Source organism: Camelina sativa, chromosome 19 (assembly GCF_030686135.1).
Source record: "Camelina sativa cultivar CO46 ecotype springtype chromosome 19, ASM3068613v1".
Lineage (NCBI taxonomy): Eukaryota > Viridiplantae > Streptophyta > Magnoliopsida > Brassicales > Brassicaceae > Camelina > Camelina sativa.
In genome coordinates, this window is record NC_141898.1 from 23368493 (window position 1) to 23389492 (window position 21000).

Genomic DNA, 21000 nt, shown 5'->3' on the forward strand with positions numbered 1-21000 from the left:
ACTTTCCATTTAAGTGTTGTTTCGAATTCAGAACTTCATCAGTTAGACGCCTATATTGGGATCGATTTTGAAGTCTAATCTGATACAGTTATAAATTATATCTCAACAAAAAGCCAACTGCAGTATTTGTCTGATGATCACTATAACTCCAAAAGTTATACAAAACCTAGTTATGAAAAATGGGGTGCAGATGTGCTTGTCTGTCTCTTCGACTTTATCTTTTTTATTTGTTTATCAATCTTTTTTGTTGTTCTGTTTAAAGTGAATATGCCTTTTAGTTTTAAGTTATCTGTGAAGTACCAATCACAGGGATTTTGTAAGGAACCCTTTTATCATCTTTTTAGATATCAAATGATATTTTATATCCCATGTGCTCCCCTCTGCGCATAGCTTATCCATCAACTCTCTCTATTATTTAGCATCATTATAATGGGCAGTCCAAAAACATATACAGATTATAAAGCAAACAGAAACTTTTGTAGTCTTTTCCTATCATACCACTGGAATTTGAAGTTTCTATATATTCGATAAAGAGTTATTCTGACTCAGTATATCTTATCTTCATCTTCCATTTTCCAGAGGATTACAACACTTCCTAATCAGTGAAAGAAAACAAAAAGAAAACAAAAAAAACTATCACGGTAAGAAAGAAAAAAAATACAAGGCCTGGTCGTACTTGAACTCTAATTTTGATTCTAGCGACTAGTCGACTACTCAATCATTTGGCCCGTCAACTAAACATGTGACTTTTGTCAAACTTATAAAGCTTTGTTCTTTGGTTACAGCTCCTTTTCAACTCGATTTTAGTTTAGCCGGTTTGGTGGAAAACCATTGCTATAAAACAATGTGGCAAATAATTAGAGGGATTTTGAGTTTTTAACGACGTTAGGTCTTACTATTTGTTCAACATGTTCTAATTAAGCCACTTCTCTAATGAAGTATCTGGAACAAAACAATTGAATTGGCAAACACAAAACCCTATAATTAATGTACTTAATACATGGTATTCGATAATTAACTTCTTCACCACGGCATTGATTTATAAAAGCATTACACAAATAAACCCTAAGCTGAGTCTACAACATTTTTTGTTTTGTATACAATGGTAATGCTACTATGCACTTATCTATGAAAAAGAGCTGAAGATAATCATTACCAGTCAGATGATCAAATAGAAGATGAAAACAGCAAATGAAATTATGAGAAAATTAGGCAACATTTACCACATGATCAGGATTTAGTCTTAGCTTCTGCTAAAGTATCTCCTAAGTCTCCTGAGTCTCACGAGTCTGGTCCATAATCCCTCTTGATCAACCACGCTAAAAGTAACGAGGTCTTTGAAATCTGCTTTTGTGCTTAGCTCCTCAAAGGCGCTTACAAGGTTCTCTAGCCTTGCAACAAACTCTATGAGAAGGGAAGCAAGCGTAGCCAAAGACAAAGAACTCGCGCTTTCGTATACTTTATATACTGTATCATTCACCACAGAACCACCAATGAAGGACACGCTTGGCCATGTCTCTCGGTTTCTTAACATCATACTCTCTGTTGACATCCATGTCGGAGATCCATCATTACCACTGGCTGGATTCTGATTGTTGCTGCTGATGTTGTTAGTGTCCCAAATCTGACTTAAGGATTTGATCACTTTGGTCTCGTGAGCTTCTTCTTCTTCTCCTTCTCCTGCTTCAGCTTGCTCTTTAGTAGCCGCCCAGCTTTCTGAGTTGACAAGAAGGTAGGATTTACTGTCTATCTTCATCTGTAACTCCTCTGCTGCACGTTGAACGTCATTTAGAATCTCTCTGGGGCTTAGCTTCTCCATTTTCTCCACTTTGTCTCCAATCAAACGCAGAACTTTTGCTCCCTCATTGCCAACTCTTTGAAGCTCATGACGAAAAGGTTGTCGTTTCTGTGGAGCTGCCTGCCAAATCACAAAGGTATACAATGTTCTCATATATCATCGAGTTTGTAGAAACTTGTAAGCTTTTAAACATCTTACATGGGTTTCATGGAATAGTTTAATAAGGATTAAGGAACCTGTATCTCTGAAAGTACACAACCATGTATTGCCATGATGGTGAAAGCACAATGCCTTAATGCACCACTTAGTTTGACATAGTTTTTCCATGGATGGTTAAACGTTTTGTAAGGTCCATGTGGAGGCTCCCATATGGCAAACTCGAGCTGCATAAAGAAAGAATTCTTAATGCTAAGAACATGCAATTTCTTTTTAGTTACTGTTTCAACTTCAAACATGCATACCAGTGATTCTTCTTGGCTTGTAGATTGAATAGCGGACCTGTAGCCACTATATAATGGATCATCAGATGTTTGGTACGTGAGAATCTTGGAGGGTACTCTCTCGTATTCCACACATTGCAAGTAGCCATTAACACATCCTAAATATTTTAAAATAAAACAAAACCTGAAATATCAGTTCAAAACCTAAAACTTTACAAGGAGAGACTAACATAATGATAAAATGACCAAACCCCAAAAAGGCTAATTGAAAGTAAACGGTAAACTGGATTTGTCCACCATCTACTTTTCTTAGTAGACTTCATAATTTCATATTAGTAAATAATTTTTCTCGTTAAATTTCAAAATCAAACTAATCATAATATTATTTTTCAATTATATCTATTTAGAATCTTCATCTCAAAAATATATGATTTACATTTTAGGAATTTGATTGGTCCATATCATCTGAAAACTTTCATATTCTCTGTTTGAAGGACCATTGAGTTTATGTTTATTTACCTTCTAGGGAATTAGCCACACTCTTGAAATTATTGGCTACCAGTTTATGGAGATCTTCTCCGGCCCATATTGGAAATATGAATATATTCACAACCAAAGAAGTGGTCGCACCGACAACAATAAACAAAAACCTGTAGTAGGCAGTGCTGAAGAAATCTCCTGTATTGTTCCCCGAAACAAGAACAATACAATATGTCAACAAGAACACCCTGAATGCATATTCATACGGCTTCATGGCCGGGTGGAGTTTCGTATAACTAGCAATGAAACCTGATAGATCAAAGGTCAAAATTAAAGAGAATGTTACTAGCTATATCAATCTTCAAAACCGTCATGTAGGAGGAGTACAAGGGAAATGCAGCAAACAAAAACCTGCAAGGAAAATGCAGATTATGATGATGGCTTCCTCGAACTCTCCTGATAAAACAGAGAGCCTCGCGATGCCAAGCGCAAGTCCTCCAGCTGATAATGTGCCTATCCCTCTGTTAAATCCTTTGACCAAAGTTGCTCCTACAAATAAACATTTGAATTATATTAGGCGGTAAGCGGATAACAACTCATCGGTTATAGCCTAAACTCCGTACTCAATGTTTAGTAAGCTGGTCTATTATAACATATGAAATAGCATGATTCGTAAATATATAAAAAAAAATAAATATTTCAAACTCATAATGATACTCAAACAATATTAAACATTATATATATATATTAAAAAACATTGATAATGCTATATATATATATATATATGTGAGACTTTTACATATAACAATCATATGAAAAAGTTCAAGGATGCTTAATTTCAAAAAAAAACAAAAAAATCCAAAAATATTTAATTCAAAAAGTCAACTATTAAATATTATATTAATACTTTCAATCAACATTAAACAAATATATATATATATATATATACATGAAGTCAAAATTTATTATGTAACTAGAAAATATAAAACTAGATTGAATAAGGAAAAAATAAATCAAGAAAATTAATATTAACGGTGGTATGGACCAGCTTACCTATTTTTAATAACATAAACATTTAATTTCATACTTTAGGAGATGTCGGCATGGTATATGAACGCATAGCGTCTATTTTATAGAAAGATTTGAATCCAAATATAAAAGAAATGGAATCAGTAAAGTTCCCGTTAAGCATTAGAATGAACCAACGGCTTACCGGCGAACATGTGCAAAAAACTCAAAACCTAGAAGAATATATACAAACATGAAACAACAAAGCAAGCTTTCCCAAATCTAATCAAATCAAGAATGAAATTCAAATACCTACGGAGTACTCGAAAACCACGACGACAGTAAGGATGCCCCATACAGAGTATTTACTAGCATTATGCAGCGGCTCCTTGAGGAATATGACGACAGAGCAGAGAGAGAGAGCCATTCCCATCTTGACGGCGAAGAAGAGCTTCCGAGGATCAGAGTGTCCCATCTCGTACAACTTGGCGACCCCGCGGAAACACCAGTTGGATTCATTATTCTGCTGCGAGAGAAGCCTCTCTCTGCTTTGCTGATGAAATGGACCCATTTTGTTTCCCTAAATTATTCCTAAGATGAACCTTGTTGTGTAGTATATATATTAAATAAAAAGAGATTTTTGTCATTACTTTGTATGTACGTTGCAAATGCTTATCTTTCCCCATTTATTCCATTCATGCAAATACTTCAACACATCATCACTAACAAAATAACTTTATAAGTTTTTAAATTATAACTTTTTTTTTGTTCCATATGTGGACCTGTGAATGGACCCTATTATAAAGCGGTTATTAATTACGCGCGTATCTAAAACATAGAGAGATTTTAGGAAAATGTCAAAAACAAAAGTTTCGATCTTTTATAGAAAAAAAAAGAAAAGAAAAGTTTTTATGGTTTTGTGTCTCGTGAGTAATGTGACTTGTGACTTGTGACTTTGATAGTGTGAAAGCGTCGTAATTTATTACATCTACCGCTCGCTCGCTCACCATTCTTCCTTCCAAGGTCAAATCCTAGCTACCCGCCCTTCTCTACACTTGAGATGTTTTCTACTAGATTTTTTTTTTTTTTTTTTTTTTTTGTGTAATAAAAAATATATAATCATTTGGATTTTCGCGGAGTTTATTTTTCTCTTTTCTTAAATTATGTTTAGGTTTGATAGACAAGGGAATAAATTGATGTGCTCGTTTTTGCTAGATTAATGAAATACTTCTCTGCGAGCCTAGCTTGTTTAATAGTGATCGGTATAAAAACTAGTTGCTGCCTTGTTTAATCTCTCGTCTTATTTCTCTATTCATTCATGCTTTGGTTGCTTCCACATTAAATAAAAAATCAAAACCATTTAGACCCTAATCAACAAAAAAAAAAAAAAAAAAAGGTTGAAATTTATAGACACTATTGAGAGAAACGAATACATCAAATCCTTGGAAACTCACTCTTAAGGAGATGTGAAAAACCTCGAGCCAATGTAGTGATATTAATTAGACCAGTAGGACGATGAAGAGGCACCTTGTGAGATATATCATTTATGGGTTACAAAACAAAAAACAAACCGTCCTCAATCATGTGTTACCACTCATATAACTTAATTGTGGCTCAAGTGTTACCACTCATCTCAACTCGACTTTTGGTTTAATCAATTAATTAGAAAACTGAGAACCAAACCAACGTTATAGAGAACATCATAACTAAGATTGACAAATCATTAGATAAATAAAGCAAAACTTTCTTCTTTGTGTTGTATAGCTTTTGTTTCGAATTAGCTTTGACAAAATTTGAGTAGGCTTTAATGAATTTTACTAAATTGGTTCTAATATTTGTCCCTCATTTTCTTACGCCGAATCTCTAATGGCAGAATCTGGACTGTTATAATTTGGCAATGGAAGAAGGGCAAATCCTAATTTAATTACTATTGTCATCAATACATTACTTTTTCACCACGGCATTTGATTTACAAAGGTATTAGATAAATAAACCAAAAACAATGCTCCGCAGTGACAGATTCTGATTCTTTTACTGCGATGGTTCTTTACTCGGGGAAGGCTTAACTTGAAAAGTACTCTTTAGAATCAGATTTACCATCACGGCTAGTCTCTCACCGGTCTTGCGATGGTTCTTTACTCGGTGCGGGCTTGACAAAAGAGAACTCTTTAGAATCAGTTTCAGTGTCACGGCTAGTCTCACCAGTCTTTGTCTCTATAGAATCTGGTTCAACCTTCACAACAAGCTCGAAGCTTTGAGGAGACCTAGGAGGAGTCAAAGCTTCGTTGTCTGTGTCGAGATCCGATGTTTCACGGTCAAGTCCTTCGTATCTCATCGAATGTGGTGTGGTCTTGAAACGTTGCAATGATCGTACAGACGAAGTAGACCTAACTGTTGATGATGTAGGGCTCGTGCTTCCATCTCCACCAAGTCTCTTAGTGGTGGCTTTCACACCTTTCTTCTTCTTCACTGCCATTCTCCATTTCTTGAGTGCCTTTGATGTTTGTTCATCGAATACTGATTTTTTCATCCGCGAACCCATCTAAATCACAGAGACTTCTTAGCTTAGAGATTGAACAGAAATGTCAAGTTTCAGTAAGCATATATGAACAATATGGAAAGTTAGTTACCTGAGTTACGAGTGCGTAGAGAGGAAGTGTGATGTAGCTGCAAAGACACAATACTGCTACACTGCAAGAGAAAGTAAAAAGGAAACAGGATTAGTGGTATGATCATGCTGTGTAGACATGCTCAATATCTTTCACACGTGTCTGAGATTAGATGCTTACGCGATAGCTACTTTTACAAGTGCAATCTTGAAATTAGGGTGGTAGCATGACTTATTTCCAAATTCATACTGCATTTACATCGAGGGAACAGAGAATTATGTACTCTTGTCAAGAAAGAAATGCATATGAAAAGCAACGGAAAAAACTAAGTTGTTACCCATATCCAGAAGAAATACGTGATCTGAAACGCGTTCTGCAAAATGTAAAAGAAACGATTCAAGAAAATAAAGAAAAGGATCTGTGTTTTGTGTTTAGGGATTTCTCTGTTTCTTTAAGTACCTGAAACAAGGCGAAATGCATGAGATGGAGAATCAAATGGGGACGGCCGAACCAGAAATACTCATCGTTGCCTTGTACAAGCGGCATTCCTTGAACTACCGCATGTCTATCCGTGATTCCGAGAGCCATCCTTGTCATTATCGCTTGAAGCTTTGTCCCTACAGCTAAAATTATCTTGAAACCAAAAAAAACAATAACTGTGAGTCCTTTGAAATATTATTACTTGGAAGATTTCACCGAATTAAAGTGAAAGATATCTTACGATAACCGGCACTGCAGTGCCAATGAACATCATCTTGAAGCCTGAGATACCGAGGAAGAAGATTATAACAAGTCCGTTGAACAAAATTTTATACACTTAGTGACTTAGATACTCACCTTCAATATTTAGGAGGAGGAATAACACAAAAGATACCCACAAGACAGGGCTGCAATAAGACACAAGCATTAGATATAAGCTATAGGGATAAACACCAATGTTTGTAGAAAGTGTTATAAGTTTACCTGACTCCAACGACCACCTTGAAATCATCCTCCAACGATCTTTTAATGTATTTTTGGAAGTTGAATTGACTTCCCGGAGCTAGATGAACCTTCATAAACCACAATAGAGCGACTCAGCAAGATCAATATTCTCTATACTAAATCGAAATTTGGACTGTAAGTCAAAAAACTCACAGCGATGAATCCATTTCTCAATGTCAAATAGTCAGTTTTCCCAACGGATCTGAAAAACTGTCTGAAAAAACATCCCTGAAAAATGCATTGTATTCGTCTAAAGTGAGAGCCATATCAAGAATAGTACCGAATAGTAAATTTGGTATGTGTGCTACATTATCTTGAGCTGACTAAGAATAGAATAGAAGCAAGAAGACGATGGTTCTTACAATATAGAAAAAGATTGGAATCCGAGTCCAGAAACTGGTGTGCGCTCTTACAAAAGACGTTTCATGAGTTAGCCTGAATCTGGAAGTATCTATATAAAGCAAGAACAACAAACACACAGTATAGTGAATCGAGCTCAGGAACACCGCAAGGATTAAGACTAGAACTGAGATAGAGTAGCCTCAAGGTCAGAGAAAGTGCATTAGCGTACCCGTTGAAAACTCGTAATTATGGGATGATGTCTCTTTCTCCCAATGCTTCCATCCGCGAATCTGAAAAGACCAACAAATCTTTAATACAAGCCAAAAACTTTCTGTAAACGAAACTGAGATGTTGAACTCTTAAGTACCTTCAACCTTCCAAGCATCATAGTTAAAAAGCTGTACATAACATGGAAAATGGCTAAGAAGAATATAAGGATGTGCAATTGATGAAGTGCCTCAGCAGAGATAAGCTCTTCATGACCCTGCACCATCATTTAACATTGACACGCATTAACAATCTTCAGATCAACAAGGCAAACAAGTTATTGAATGAGATATTTAACAAACTCTCACCTCCTTCTTGCATTTTGTGGGAGATGCTTCACCTCCTGATAGGACTCTGTGCGCAACCCACAAGAGTCTCCTGTGACTTTCACCATTGTCGTCATCTTCCTCTTTTTTCAAGTGTTTAGGAGCAGGACACGGGAGCATCGTACGAGCAACATGTGAAGGGATACAAATCGTCAAAATGTAGCTTTGTCCAAATGTCAGAAGCAAAGAGATGAATCCAAGAACCATCAGCTCTGCAACAAGTCATAATCAACAAGTTTAAAATGGAATGAATTTAGATAAAAAAAAAATAACCAAGAATGTATCTAAAAATCGAAAAATTCTTCCTTGGGGTAAGACTCAGACTTGCAAATTCCAAACAGAACAGAAATTGACAAAAAAAAAACAAAGTAGTAAAAATAACATTTGCAATTTTTGACCTGATTTGATCTTCTCCAAGGCATCGAGAAGAGCTGTCTTGTGCCGATCCCATAGAACCTAAATCAAGAACAAAGTGGATCACTTTAAGACAAATTTGCCAATTCAAAACACGAACATAAACCCAAAATCTCAGACAAAGACAGTTCCTTTTCACAAAGCAAAGAGAACCCATCTCCACTAAACCCTCAAATCCAACAAAAAGTACAAAGATTTGGCACAAACCCCCAAAATTAAATTTAAAAAAAAAGAACAGACCTTTCCAACTTTGTGAAGTACTTTTTCAAGAAGAACAGAAACAACGATGAAGAAAGTACAAACAGCAGCAACAGCCCAAGTAGGAGTCTGATTAAGCTCTCTATGTATCACTTTCCGCTCATCCTCTTCCGCCACAACCACCGTGACTCCTCCACCGATAAGACACCAGAGACTAAGAAGACAAATCAGCCGCCGAAGCAAAGAACCGTCGATGAATCCCATAACTCCGCGTTTTTCTTGTTTTTTTTCAGACAAAGTATTTGGTCGTACCTGCTTCGTTAACTTAATATAACTAGTGTATGAAGTTGAGAGAGTGATGAGCTGTCACATTTGCGGAAACGCTCGCTCGCTCGCTCGCTAGTAGGTTCACGCGGTTGCAAAGAAAGAAAAAGACTCAAGTTACCTATTTCGAGTAAACCCAAATCAATGAAAGATACAAAAGTGAAAATTATAGATTCCCCCTAGATCGAGGAAGTTTTTAGATTGACGATGGTGATGATGATTCAATCTTTTTTTTTTTTTGGTTTCTCTATTACTTTGTCAGAGTACGAAAAAAAAAATGATAAGATTTGTTTATTTATGTCATTAATGGTTTTTTCAGAGAGAGAGAGAGAGAGAGAGAGAGAGAAGAGAAGAGAAGAGGAATGAATAAAGCGCGTGAGATGGTTTCTTTTCAAAAAATAAAATAGGTAAGTTTGAAAGCAGTGAAAGGTGGCTTTGATTGAGAAACTGTGATTGCTCTTCTTGTCTTTGACTTAAGCAAGCAAAGATCAATTTTAGGAAATTGTAAGAAAAAAAAAAAAGGAGAAGTTTTTTGCGTTCGAATCAATATTAAAACTAAATAAGGTAACATTGGATTCTCAAAAATTCGAGTAATTAACATTCTGAAAGAAATTATGATTTATTTTTCGGGTGATTTTTTTAATTACTAATTCAAACTATTAACACTTTTATGTTAAATTTTTGGAAATTTTTTTTAGGGAAATAAAGTGTTAATAGTTTGAATTATTAATATTGTTTCCCCTGGTAGTAAAATATTTCTATTATATATTTCCAAAAACGAATTATATTCATTCTGATCTCCCCTGTCTAAATAAAAAGAATTTTTTTTTGGTATCAATGTGAAGTATTTCTACCATTTTCGAGTTTTGACAGAAATTACAATGAACACAAGTAGCAAAAAAAAAACAAAAAACTACAGAATAAACGGACAACAAAAACAGCAATAGAGAAACACGTTAATCCGATCGAAAACAAAAGAGAAAACACCGATTCTGAGATGCCAAACTCGGAAATTTGTGTGATTTCCATAGTCCCATCCTAGTTGCCACGAGCAAACCAAATCCTAAATGAGGCCAGCCTTCAAAACCTCCGGATAAGGCGCCTACAACTTCTCCGCAAACTAACACAAAAACACAATGACAAAAGCGGACTAACGCACAAACCCGACGGTTACATGAGCATCTACGGGCAACCAGAGAAACCACCTTCGTTCACCATTCCTATTCCAAACAACAGGAACCATCTCCCACGGATAAGTAATGCCACCTAGACCAAAGCGCTGCCTCTATTCTTCTCATGAGACTCCACTCGGGTATAACATAGACCTCCAAAAACTGTTGCACGAAATGAAAAACACCAACATTGAACTACCAGAACAGAGAAAAGGGGACCTGATGAAGAGCCACAAACTAGTAGAAACAGAAGACGAAACTGACACCAACGCCCACAAGACAGAGGAGACTCACCGTTAACCCAAAAAAAAAACCCACCCACGGCGAGCTTAACCGCCACAAGAACAACCAAAATCCTCAATCTCAGTAACTGGAAGCAGGAGAACCGATGGAGGAGAGACCGAGAGTGACACCAACAAACAGAAGCACCGCAGGGCAACTAAGGAACTGGATCAACACCAACTGAAAAGGAAGAAAGGCGAGAAGAGACCGGCTAGCTATACCGGAGTCTAGAGACGCCACAAGCCCAACCCCGTAAGGAAACTGAGTTGCTCCCACACCACATCAAAGCCACCATAAACCAAGATCTAAGACTAGATCTAGAACGGTCGCACGAGAGAAAGTCGTTCCCCCCCCAAGACCCACGAGAGACACCGTAGAACACTCAAGCCGACGTCCTCAAGCAGCCACAGAGACGGCAACTCAACCCCCTTGGTGAGTATTCTCTTTCCACGCGACGGCTTACCACCAACACGAGGCTTCAGATAAAGGAGAAGATCCAAGCCACCACCATCGGAGCAAACAAACAACGCTACAAAGAAGGAAGATAAACAACAGGGAGCCCTCTCACGGTACTGGCAAGGAACGCCGGTGACCGGAGAGGCAGAATCGTGAAATCTAGGTTTATCGCAGAAAAAAAATATTTGGGAGAAAATTTTAAGGGCGCGTGAAGTCACGCGCAATTCGAATTTTCAAGAACTCTCTAGAAATTTATTCTAAATTATTATACATAGTAAATATTGAGAATAGTTAACGGCTATTAAACGTTGTATTTGTTGTAAATAATTTACGGCTACCATATAGAAGAGGAATCATCAGGATATGTGGACAGTGGACACTTCATCAATTAGAGGATGCTTGGGAAAATCGACAACACGTTTTTCTTAAAGTTCTTCTAGACATATGACCACTGGCGGACCCAAGATAAATTTTTACCGGGGCCAAAAGTGTTTTAGGAAGAATTGAACTTGGATTTTGGGGTGTCAACATGTAGAAAAAAACTAATTTTGCTATTGAAACTCTAGAAATTTACATGCAAATTTTTGTTTTTTAGAATTAAACCTGGGTCAATTGAACCTCCTTCCCCTTAAATAGGTCCGCCAGTGCATATGACACTAGCTAACGCTTTGCTACTGGTTATAATGTTTGTGGAGAAGTGAATAAGTTTATCATTGCACCACAAAAAAGATGTTATTTTACATCATTGAATTTATATATTTGTATCATATGTAAATGATGTTAAGATAATTTGCATCACTTAAATAAATGGTTTACATTTTCTTGATACAAATAATTTGTATAAATTAAAATGAATATTTGCTTCAACTAATGAAATCGATGTTCATTTACATCATTTACAAAAAATATTGGAAGTCTTACATCATTTTATTAAATTGATATAAAATATTTGTATCAGTTATCAAAACTAATGTAAAACATTTATATTATTTTAAAAAATGTTGTTAAAATTAATATTATAATAAATAATATAAAAATATTTTTTCTGTAACGTAATACTTAATTATTTATATCTTTCAATTATATTTTTTAATATATTCATTTGATTAAACTTATTTATACTATATTTATGATGAGCCCCACAGTTAGTTGTTTTTCTTTTTTGTCAACCATTGGGCCACAACAGGCCAACCCATTAGCTTAATCCCTATATTTATAAAGAGTGGGATTCGATCCCTGGTGTGATAATGCCTTGTGCATTAAGAACTTACCATTGACCACTGCACTAAAGTCACTTCTTCCACAATTAGTTGTTATCCCCACAAAAGATGGACCATTACGTGAAGTAAATATATATAGAAGCAATTAGGAGCATTTTGTTTTGCCCTCGTCGATGTGGGATACAAGCTGTTTTGGATTTTTTTTTTTTTTTTTTTTTGTGTTAGTCAGTTTGGATTTTACGTTTTAATCGATTAAAGAATAACTTAATTATCTTTTTCGATTTTTTTCTTTGTTTTAAGTTTTTGAACTACAACTCTTATTTTTGAAAAACAAAAAGAACTACATATTTTAAAATTTTATATTTTGGAGTCTTTTAAAAAAAAAATTGCTTAACACTTTTCATGTTAAAAAAATAAAAAAATAGAGAATAGTGAAATCAAATTATGTATATAAATATAATTTAATCGACATAACTTAAGATCAAATAATAACATATGTTTATCCAATTACTTTTTTCTTGAAATGTATGTTTGCTAACATCATTTTATCTAAGTATTGATGTAAAACTTGTATCATTTTCTAAGTATTGTTAATATAAACTAATAAATACATTAATTATTAAGTGAAGTAAATTTATATATTTTGCATCAGTTATAATGAAATAATGTTATACAAATCAATCTCCAACCCATCTTCATTTACATCACCAAAATGAAGTTTGCTCCAACCGATCTCCATTTCTATCTCCAAAATAGAAATCTCCATATTATTCTCTATATTTAGAGACATATATTTTTTATTTTACACTAAAATTTAAAGATCTTTATTTTTAACTCCAAAATGGAGTAGGATTAGAAAAAAAACCATCTCCAAAATGAAATGAAGTTACTATATTTTAAAGAAAAAGATGGAGAAATAGCTTGGAGATGCTCTTAGCTCTTAAATCCTCAAACTCTTATTCTAGGCATGCAATTTCGTCCCATGCTGCAGGTCCAGCTTGACCCTGAGTCCCTGACGACTGACGAGCAAATAATTTTACCACAGAGGACAAAGAAATTGTCTCACTTTTGAGCATGCCCAATAACTGTATTTTCTTGCTACTCAAAATAAAAACTATTTGGCTACGTGCAGCATTACTGGCTTACTGCATAAAGGCCGTAGAGAGACTGAGAGAGAGACTAGTGGTGTTTTCTTTTTAAAACCTTACTTTTGGTTTGCTTTCTATGCTTTAGTAGTTTATTTTATAATCACTTTCTAATTTGATTTCATATTCTGTCTACAACATACAAATCTTTAGCATATTTTGGCTTTTCTTTATCTTAAACAAAACGTAAACCCTCTTTATGACAGTAGCGGTTTCCTACTCCGTTTGAACCATATATTACAGAATATATAAAAGCAGTTACGTACGCATATATATGATTATTTTTGCAACTAGAAAAAATTATTGATTTCACTACACTTTTGGTTTGTCTGTGGCGTTGGAATTGTGGATGTCTTGTCTTTCTTCACCTAACCAAATAAAATAAAATAAAGCATTGCATGATGATAATTACTTCCTCATCATTCAATCAATAATAGCTCCTCATTTCTACCTGCATGCCTACTGATATATATGAGAAATATTTATAAAGCGTGGGAAAATCTAACTATTGTGTAAAAGAAAACAAGCGAACGTTGAAAGAAGAATAGATAAATGACCAGACATAAACTGTATTTTTATTCTTTTGAAAATGGATCTCTGTTTGAAACCTAACAAAAATTATTGGTCATCTGAAACATAGAAACGTTATTTGGAGATGAATTGGTGTAGAGTTGATTGATTTTTTTTTTAAAAAGTGGAGAGAATTGAAAAGTTTTTATAAATTAGCCAAATTTGTTATTGATTTTTTTTTTATAAATATTTTCTGGATTATTATTGATTTTCATGGATTTACATAAACTTCTTTTCCTTCAAAAATTTATTTTTAAGGATAAAATAGTTTTAGAAAAATGTAAATGGAATGATTTTTTCGAAAAAGTAATTGATGTAGAATTTTTCAAAAATAAACTCATTTTGAAGAAAATGAGATGTAAGCATTCTTGAATCTCGACAAAGAGCAAAAAACTAAAAACTGGTTAAACATGATAGTCATACCGAGTATGTGGACATATGCAATGAGAACCGGAGGTCAAGGACGATTTAAACATTTTAAAAAAACAATATTTTATGGTATTTTGCTCTTTCGTTTTTGATATGTTCAAATTGTGATACTGTAATGGTACTAACAGTTTTGCAGTTGTAATATTTTAGGATCGAATCCATAGATACTCTAGATCACACAATAGACTTATTAATTTTTTATTTATGCTAAATCAAAATATTAATTTAAAAACAATGCAGAAACAGAATTAAAAAGTGTTGTAAATTCAGGGAATTAAAAACGCTAGGCCTAGGAAATTTCGCAGGAATTTATGAAATATTAAATCAATCAATAAATTAGGATTCAAGCAATTAAGATCAGATCTAGAACTCTAAAGACTCTTGTAAAATAAATAAGTTCTCACTGCAAATATTATCTAAATTTAAAACCAGAATATTCAAATCTCTTTGCAAAATTCTAGGTAATAAATCAGCTTTAAAAACAAGTTTAGATTGTTCACAAAATCACTAAATCAAATATCTTTGCAGAAAGTAATTTTGCTCATCAAAAGGTTTTATCAGGAAAATCAATTATATTTTCATATCAATTTATTTTTCTAGGTATTAATTCTAGGTGATCAATCAAGAATTAATATGAAGAACAACCTAAGATGAAGATCTAGAAAGATAAAGAATCCTAAAAATAACAGATCTAATAAATCATAAAAACCCTATAAAAAACCCTGAACCTAACAAGCAAACTACTCAGACATATTCAATGAAGAACAAAACATAATTCTGAATAATAAGCAATTGAAATTAAAAGAGTAAAAGGGAGTTCAAAAATTCTTCTACAAAGCAAATCTCTCTCTCCAAAGCTCTCAAAATCTCACAGGGTTGCAGGAAAATAAAACTTGCTAGAAAATAACTTAGGTCTAAAACAATGACCCAAAAATCCTATTTATATTCCTAAAAACGCCAAGGGAATAATGATGCAAATATGGAAGATTTTGGGGCAACTTTGTAAATCTTCAAAACTTGTGAGAAAACTTCCGATTCTTCTGCTGAATGATGCATCGATCGACACCCAGTGGCGGACGCACGTTGACCGTGGGTGTGGCACGTGCCCCACTCTATTTTTTTATTTTCCTTGAATAAATAGTATAATATTTATTTATATACCCTCTAATTTAATTATTAATCTTATTAGTGCCCCATACTAAATATTTGTCTGTATCCGCCCCTGTCGACACCATCACTTGCATCGACCGATGCAAGTCTCTGAATTTGTTCCCAACTTCACAGCTTAGCCTTAATACTTGAATGCTCCAAATCTTCCTATTTAGCTCCATTATGCTCCCATCCATGCTAAATCCTATAAAGACTCAAAAGACTCTAAAAATACCAAAAATACTCTATAAATAAAACTTATATCATGGCTAAAAACACCTAAAAACCATGATATATCAACTCCCCCAGACTTAGCCTTTGCTTGCCCTCAAGCAAAACATAAACTTAAACTTGTGAAAGAGGTTTGAAAACGCAGAAACTCATTTTCCTTTTAAAGTAATGTCATGATCATCCAAACCATAATCCATATGCTTAGCAGATAAATCCAAATCGAACCACCATGTATTTCTCCGTTGACTTTCGTAGCATCCCAAATTCAAACCAAATTCCACTACTTCCTCCATTAAGCCTTCATCGGTGGGTTTCATCAATTTGATCAATGTCAAGAACCTTCTAGACTCATTCCCGTACAATACCATAACAAGCAAGATATATCTTTTATCACATGTGGTACTCTTTCTCTCCCCCAGACTTATTATATTCTTATCTTCCTTTGAGTTTTGCTTTGTTTTTTTTTTATCTTCTTCTCTTTTTTTTTTCTCAAAGTTGTAGGCAAATAATGGGGTCATCGGTAATTTACCTACCCCTCGCTTCCAAGCTTTGTGTGATCATTTGACTCAAGAGTAGAATAATAAGGTCACAGGTAATTTACCTACCTCTCTAAACTGATCAAAATCATTTCATCTTTTATTCACTCTTTTTTTTAAACAAAGCTCTCAGAAAAAATATTTCAAACTTTAATAAGGGAGAGGAGTACCATCTTTTTTTCTTTTCTGAAATCTTACTTGTCAGGTATGAACAAGGAGTCAAGCTCTATGAACATCAATCTCCTTGATAGGGTAAAAAGAAAAGTACAGAAATTACCTCAGGCTTTTATGGATTATGTTGGAAATTTGGATGTCTCTGGTTTACTGGTCAGCCATTGGATTTTTCATTAGTCGGATTCTGGATTCAATCTGCAGCATTAATCAACCGAGGCAGTACACTAAAAAGAAAAATCATAGTTACCAACAAAATTTTTGACTCAATAAAACATTTTTTTTTTTCGACTGACTCTCAAAAACAGAAACGTAGTTAGTAACTGCCTCCCCAGACTTAAACAACATTGTCCCCAGTGTTATCAAGTAAGATATTGGCGAAGAAAAATAAACAAAAACAAATAAGTATTGAAATTGTGAACAAAATCGTGTTACCAAACTGGATGTTCTGTGTCGACTGATGCTGATGATGTGTCGGTCGTTGCACTCTGCAGATGCAGAGAATTCGAACATTACTCTTGAGTTAGCTGCGATTAATTTGTGTGTTTCTCATTCCTTGGATGTTAGCACTGCTAAGAATCACTCAAACACAAGATTAAACGCAACATGATAGATAGAAGTTCATAATTTAATACAAATTCAAACTGACTCAAAGCAAAAATAAAAATGACTCAAAGTGGAAAAGAAAAACCTATGAGTGGGTTGCTTCCCACTAAGCGCTTGTTTTCAATCATTAGCTTGACTGTGTCGGATCTCAGTCATCCGGTGGATCGGAACAAAGCAATGAATGCTTCCTAGAGAATGTCCTCTTCATCCAAGGTGGAGTGTAGGCAGTAGGTGCATGAGATCTGCCAAGGATGTGAGGAACCGGACCAGGGCGGAACTTAGGTATGGGTGGCTTCCTTTTAAGTCCTGCAAAATCATCAACATAAGAAACAAACGCTCTACGATAATTTGGTGGCTTGGTTAACTGCAAAACAGTTTTTGTACCTTTGAAATTCTTATTGATGATAGGAGAAGATTTAGGTGATGCATACCTTGGCCTTACATGTGGTTTCTGGACTGTGGAATGGTGAGATTTCAGCTTTACAACTGGTCTAGGACTTGCAGCTAAGGAATCAACTCGAGTATCTTCGGTTTTGGACAAGTCCGGACGTTCTCGTGAAGGTGTGTCGATCAATGCAACAGCTGCATCGATCGATGTTGTGTCTATAACTCTTGTCTCTTCGACGATTCTGCAACTTTCCTCAGCAATTTTCTCAACAGTCTCCATCTCTTTGACATACCCAGCAATAATATCTTCATGAAGCTCTATGATCGAATCAGAAACAACCTCCACAGGAAATGTCTGACCATCAATAGTAGGAATCCTTCTCAGCTTGTCCATCTCAAAGTTCATGATCAAATCATCCACATTCAGAGATATGTGTCCCTTCTTCACATCTATGATGGCACCTGCTGTAGCCAAGAAAGAGCGTCCTAAGATAAGAGGATTACTAGGCTCTTTGTCATACTTCAACACCACAAAGTCAGTGGGAATCATGCAATCTCCAATCTTGATTGGAATACCCTCTAAGACACCTTCAGGAATCCTTTTGGAACGATCAGCTAAGATAAGAGATATCATAGTTGGCTTGAAATCTGTCATCCCAAGTCTCGCAGCAACAGAATGTGGCATTAAGTTTATACTAGAACCGAGATCGCAAAGAAAGTGAGCAAACCGTGCTGCAGAGATAGAACAATCAAGTACAAAGCTTCCAGGATCTGGTAACTTCTCTGCAATCCTACTTTGAATCACTGCACTTACTTTCTTAGATACAACCACTTCCTTGCTTCATCTCCTTCTTCCTCTTTGGAGGCTGATTCAACAGAATTGAGCTGACATCCTTGGTTAGCAAAGCTCCTTCCTCACGACTCAAACCATTGGTGACCATTCTCTTCACATACCGCTTAATCCCAGGAGAAAACTTCACATCATCAACCAAAGGCATCTCTATCATCGCCTTGTCCATCATAGCCTTGCATCTAGCTTCTTTAATCTCCTGTTTGGACCTCCTAGGCTTAGGAAAAGGAACCTTAGGCTTATAGGCTTGCTCTGAATCGATTGGTTGAACTTGAAGAGAAACTGGAGCTGTTCGTGGGGGGTGTCGATCGACAATGGTGGTGCATCGATCGACGCTCTCGTTCTGGACTGAGTTCGGCTCAGCGGATGGTGACTGCATCGATCGATGCATTGTGATGGCATCGATCGATGCTGGTTCAACTAACGTATCTTCGTCTCCTTCCTTCACCAAAATCGCATTACAAGCATGGTTGGGGTTCTCAGTTCTTCTAGAAAGAAGTTCCTCTTGTCTTTTAACAGACCCAGCAGTCTGAATCACTTGATTCTCCAGCTTCTTGACATGAGTGTTTAATGCTTCAAACTTTCTAGTCAGCTCAGTGTATACATAATCAATCTTTCCATTGAAGTCCACTGTTAATTTCTGTTGACCTTGAAGAATCTGCTCAATCATTGATTCCATCTTGTTCTCTGAACTGGGTGGAGGGAGAGGTTGGTAAGAAGAAGAACCATAATTCCTAGTGAAGTTGCTGTTCGGATTTCCTGAGAATGAATTCTTTTGATCAAATCTCTGATTTTGATACCCAACTCCATATACATAGTTGACATCTTCTGTAATCTCTCGCTTTGGCTCAAAAGTCTCTACATCTTCAGCAAAATGGACAGACTTCTTTCCCACAAGAAGATTGTGCACTGTATCCAACTTAACATTCACCGCAGCAAACTGATTTGAACCATTTCCTTCATGTGCTCTTCTCCGCTCTAAGTCTGCATTCTTGGTACTGTTCTTTGATGCTAGCCTCTCTATCAACTTTTCAACCTCATCTGGATACCTTGTCTTGAAGTTCTCATCATTAGCAGCATCCAAAGCCATCTGATACCTCCAGTCAATCCCGCTGAAGAAGATACTGACCAGCTGCACTTCTGAGAACCCATGATGCGGACAGTCTTTCTGTATGCTTTGAATCTCACCCAAGCAGCTTTGTAAGATTCAGCAGGTCCTTGTCTAAAGGTGGAGGGCTTAATCCTCAACTCATCAGACATCGCATCATCATGAAATAGTTCAAGAATGCCACCTTGATGTCATGCCAGGTTGTCAGAGATCCCGGTTTGAGTTGTCTTAGCCAATGAGAAGCTTCCCCAGCAAGAGAGTAATGGAAAAGCTTGCAGTAGAGATAGACCTTTGTGACTCCATTAGCTTTAATGCTGGTGACTATATCCTCAAAATGCTCAATGTGGTCTAGAGGCTTCTCATGCAGCAAGTTCTGGAATGACCTTTGTCCAACAAGAGCGAAGTAGGCAGGCTTCAGCTCAAAATCATTCCTTGGAAAGGGAGGAGGGACAATTGCGGAGCGGTTCTCATAGAATAAGTCTGGTCTGTAGAAGTCCGCAAGAGTCTTGACAAGCTCTCCATTGTTGTCACGTCTAGCCTGATTGTTACCTTCCACGGCTCTAGCATTGCATCGATCGATGCCATCATTGTGTCGGTCGACGCCTTCTTGGTTGCGTCGATCAATGTCGTCATTGCGTCGCTCGACGCCACGTGCATCATCCTCAACCACGACGAGTTCTTCCTGAATAACTCGTCCTTCAGCATCAAGTTTCTGGCCTTGCTCGTTGTACTCATTGCCCTCTTGATCCCTCAAAACTCCAGCTTCATCAGGTCTCAATATGAGTGTTTTGACCATCTTCGCTGACTTGGCTGCTTTTGTGTTGTCACGCTCTAGTTGTCCTAACTCTTGGTTTGTAAGCTTAACAACTGGACCAGTAGGATTTTTCCTGGTGCTAGGCTTAGGGATGTACCTGAAACACACAAGAAAAAAAAGAAACAAAAGCGTGTGAGTAAAATAGAAAAATAAAAATTTAGACAAAATCAAAGACTTTAATCTAATGGTGAATCAAAAGAGTCCCCGACAACGGCGCCAAAATTTGATATGCTCAAATTGTAATATCCTAGTGGTACTAACAACCTTGCAGTTGTAATACTTTAGGGCTCGAATCCATAGAGACTCTAGATCACACAATAGACTTATTAATCTTTTAATTATGCTAAATCAAAATATTAATTTAAAAACAATGCAGAAACAGAATTAAAAAGTGTTGTAAATTCAGGGAATTAAAAACGCTAGGCCTAGGAAATTTCGCAGGAATTTATGAAATATTAAATCAATCAATAAATTAGGATTCAAGCAATTAAGATCAGATCTAGAACTCTAAAGACTCTTGTAAAATAAATAAGTTCTCACTGCAAATATTATCTAAATTTAAAACCAGAAAATTCAAATCTCTTTGCAAAATTCTAGGTAATAAATCAGCTTTAAAAACAAGTTTAGATTGTTCACAAAATCACTAAATCAAATATCTTTGCAGAAAGTAATTTTGCTCATCAA

At 35.8% G+C, this 21000-nt stretch overlaps 2 protein-coding genes and 1 long non-coding RNA gene across 3 annotated transcripts; all 3 read right to left on the minus strand.

Moving 5' to 3' along the window:
* Positions 1-939: 939 nt before the first annotated feature.
* On the minus strand, positions 940-4441 carry LOC104767050 (aluminum-activated malate transporter 6). Its single transcript, XM_010491072.3, has 6 exons — positions 4039-4441; positions 3130-3267; positions 2758-3027; positions 2260-2396; positions 2035-2181; positions 940-1918 (listed from the first exon to the last, which is right to left on the minus strand). The coding sequence occupies exons 1-6, from the start codon at positions 4295-4297 to the stop codon at positions 1244-1246; spliced, it is 1626 nt and encodes a 541-aa protein (XP_010489374.1). The 5' UTR covers positions 4298-4441; the 3' UTR covers positions 940-1243.
* Positions 4442-5624: 1183 nt separating this feature from the next.
* On the minus strand, positions 5625-9756 carry LOC104767052 (MLO-like protein 8). The gene is made up of 15 exons (XM_010491074.3): positions 8909-9756; positions 8653-8710; positions 8237-8466; positions 8029-8145; positions 7891-7951; positions 7682-7770; positions 7473-7547; positions 7299-7387; positions 7173-7222; positions 7057-7097; positions 6795-6968; positions 6673-6708; positions 6516-6583; positions 6357-6417; positions 5625-6268 (listed from the first exon to the last, which is right to left on the minus strand). The coding sequence occupies exons 1-15, from the start codon at positions 9128-9130 to the stop codon at positions 5840-5842; spliced, it is 1800 nt and encodes a 599-aa protein (XP_010489376.1). The 5' UTR covers positions 9131-9756; the 3' UTR covers positions 5625-5839.
* Positions 9757-10054: 298 nt separating this feature from the next.
* LOC104767053 (uncharacterized) lies at positions 10055-11518 on the minus strand. Its single transcript, XR_764165.3, has 2 exons — positions 10657-11518; positions 10055-10524 (listed from the first exon to the last, which is right to left on the minus strand). It is a non-coding gene; the product is annotated as an uncharacterized LOC104767053 (long non-coding RNA).
* Between the last annotated feature and the right edge of the window lie 9482 nt (positions 11519-21000).

What these genes read in the sequence shown, in the direction of transcription:
- LOC104767052 (XM_010491074.3), bottom strand. Translation starts at nt 9,130, where the DNA reads ATGGGATTCATCGACGGTTCTTTGCTTCGGCGGCTGATTTGTCTTCTT. An exon ending in TACTTCACAAAGTTGGAAAG is followed by an intron (nt 8,711 to 8,908) that starts GTCTGTTCTTTT and finishes TTCTTGATTTAG; the next exon opens with GTTCTATGGGATCGGCACAA. An exon ending in CCACAAAATGCAAGAAGGAG is followed by an intron (nt 8,146 to 8,236) that starts GTGAGAGTTTGT and finishes ATGATGGTGCAG; the next exon opens with GGTCATGAAGAGCTTATCTC.
- LOC104767050 (XM_010491072.3), bottom strand. Translation starts at nt 4,297, where the DNA reads ATGGGTCCATTTCATCAGCAAAGCAGAGAGAGGCTTCTCTCGCAGCAG. An exon ending in AATCTGCATTTTCCTTGCAG is followed by an intron (nt 3,028 to 3,129) that starts GTTTTTGTTTGC and finishes TTGATCTATCAG; the next exon opens with GTTTCATTGCTAGTTATACG. An exon ending in CAAGCCAAGAAGAATCACTG is followed by an intron (nt 2,182 to 2,259) that starts GTATGCATGTTT and finishes TTCTTTATGCAG; the next exon opens with CTCGAGTTTGCCATATGGGA.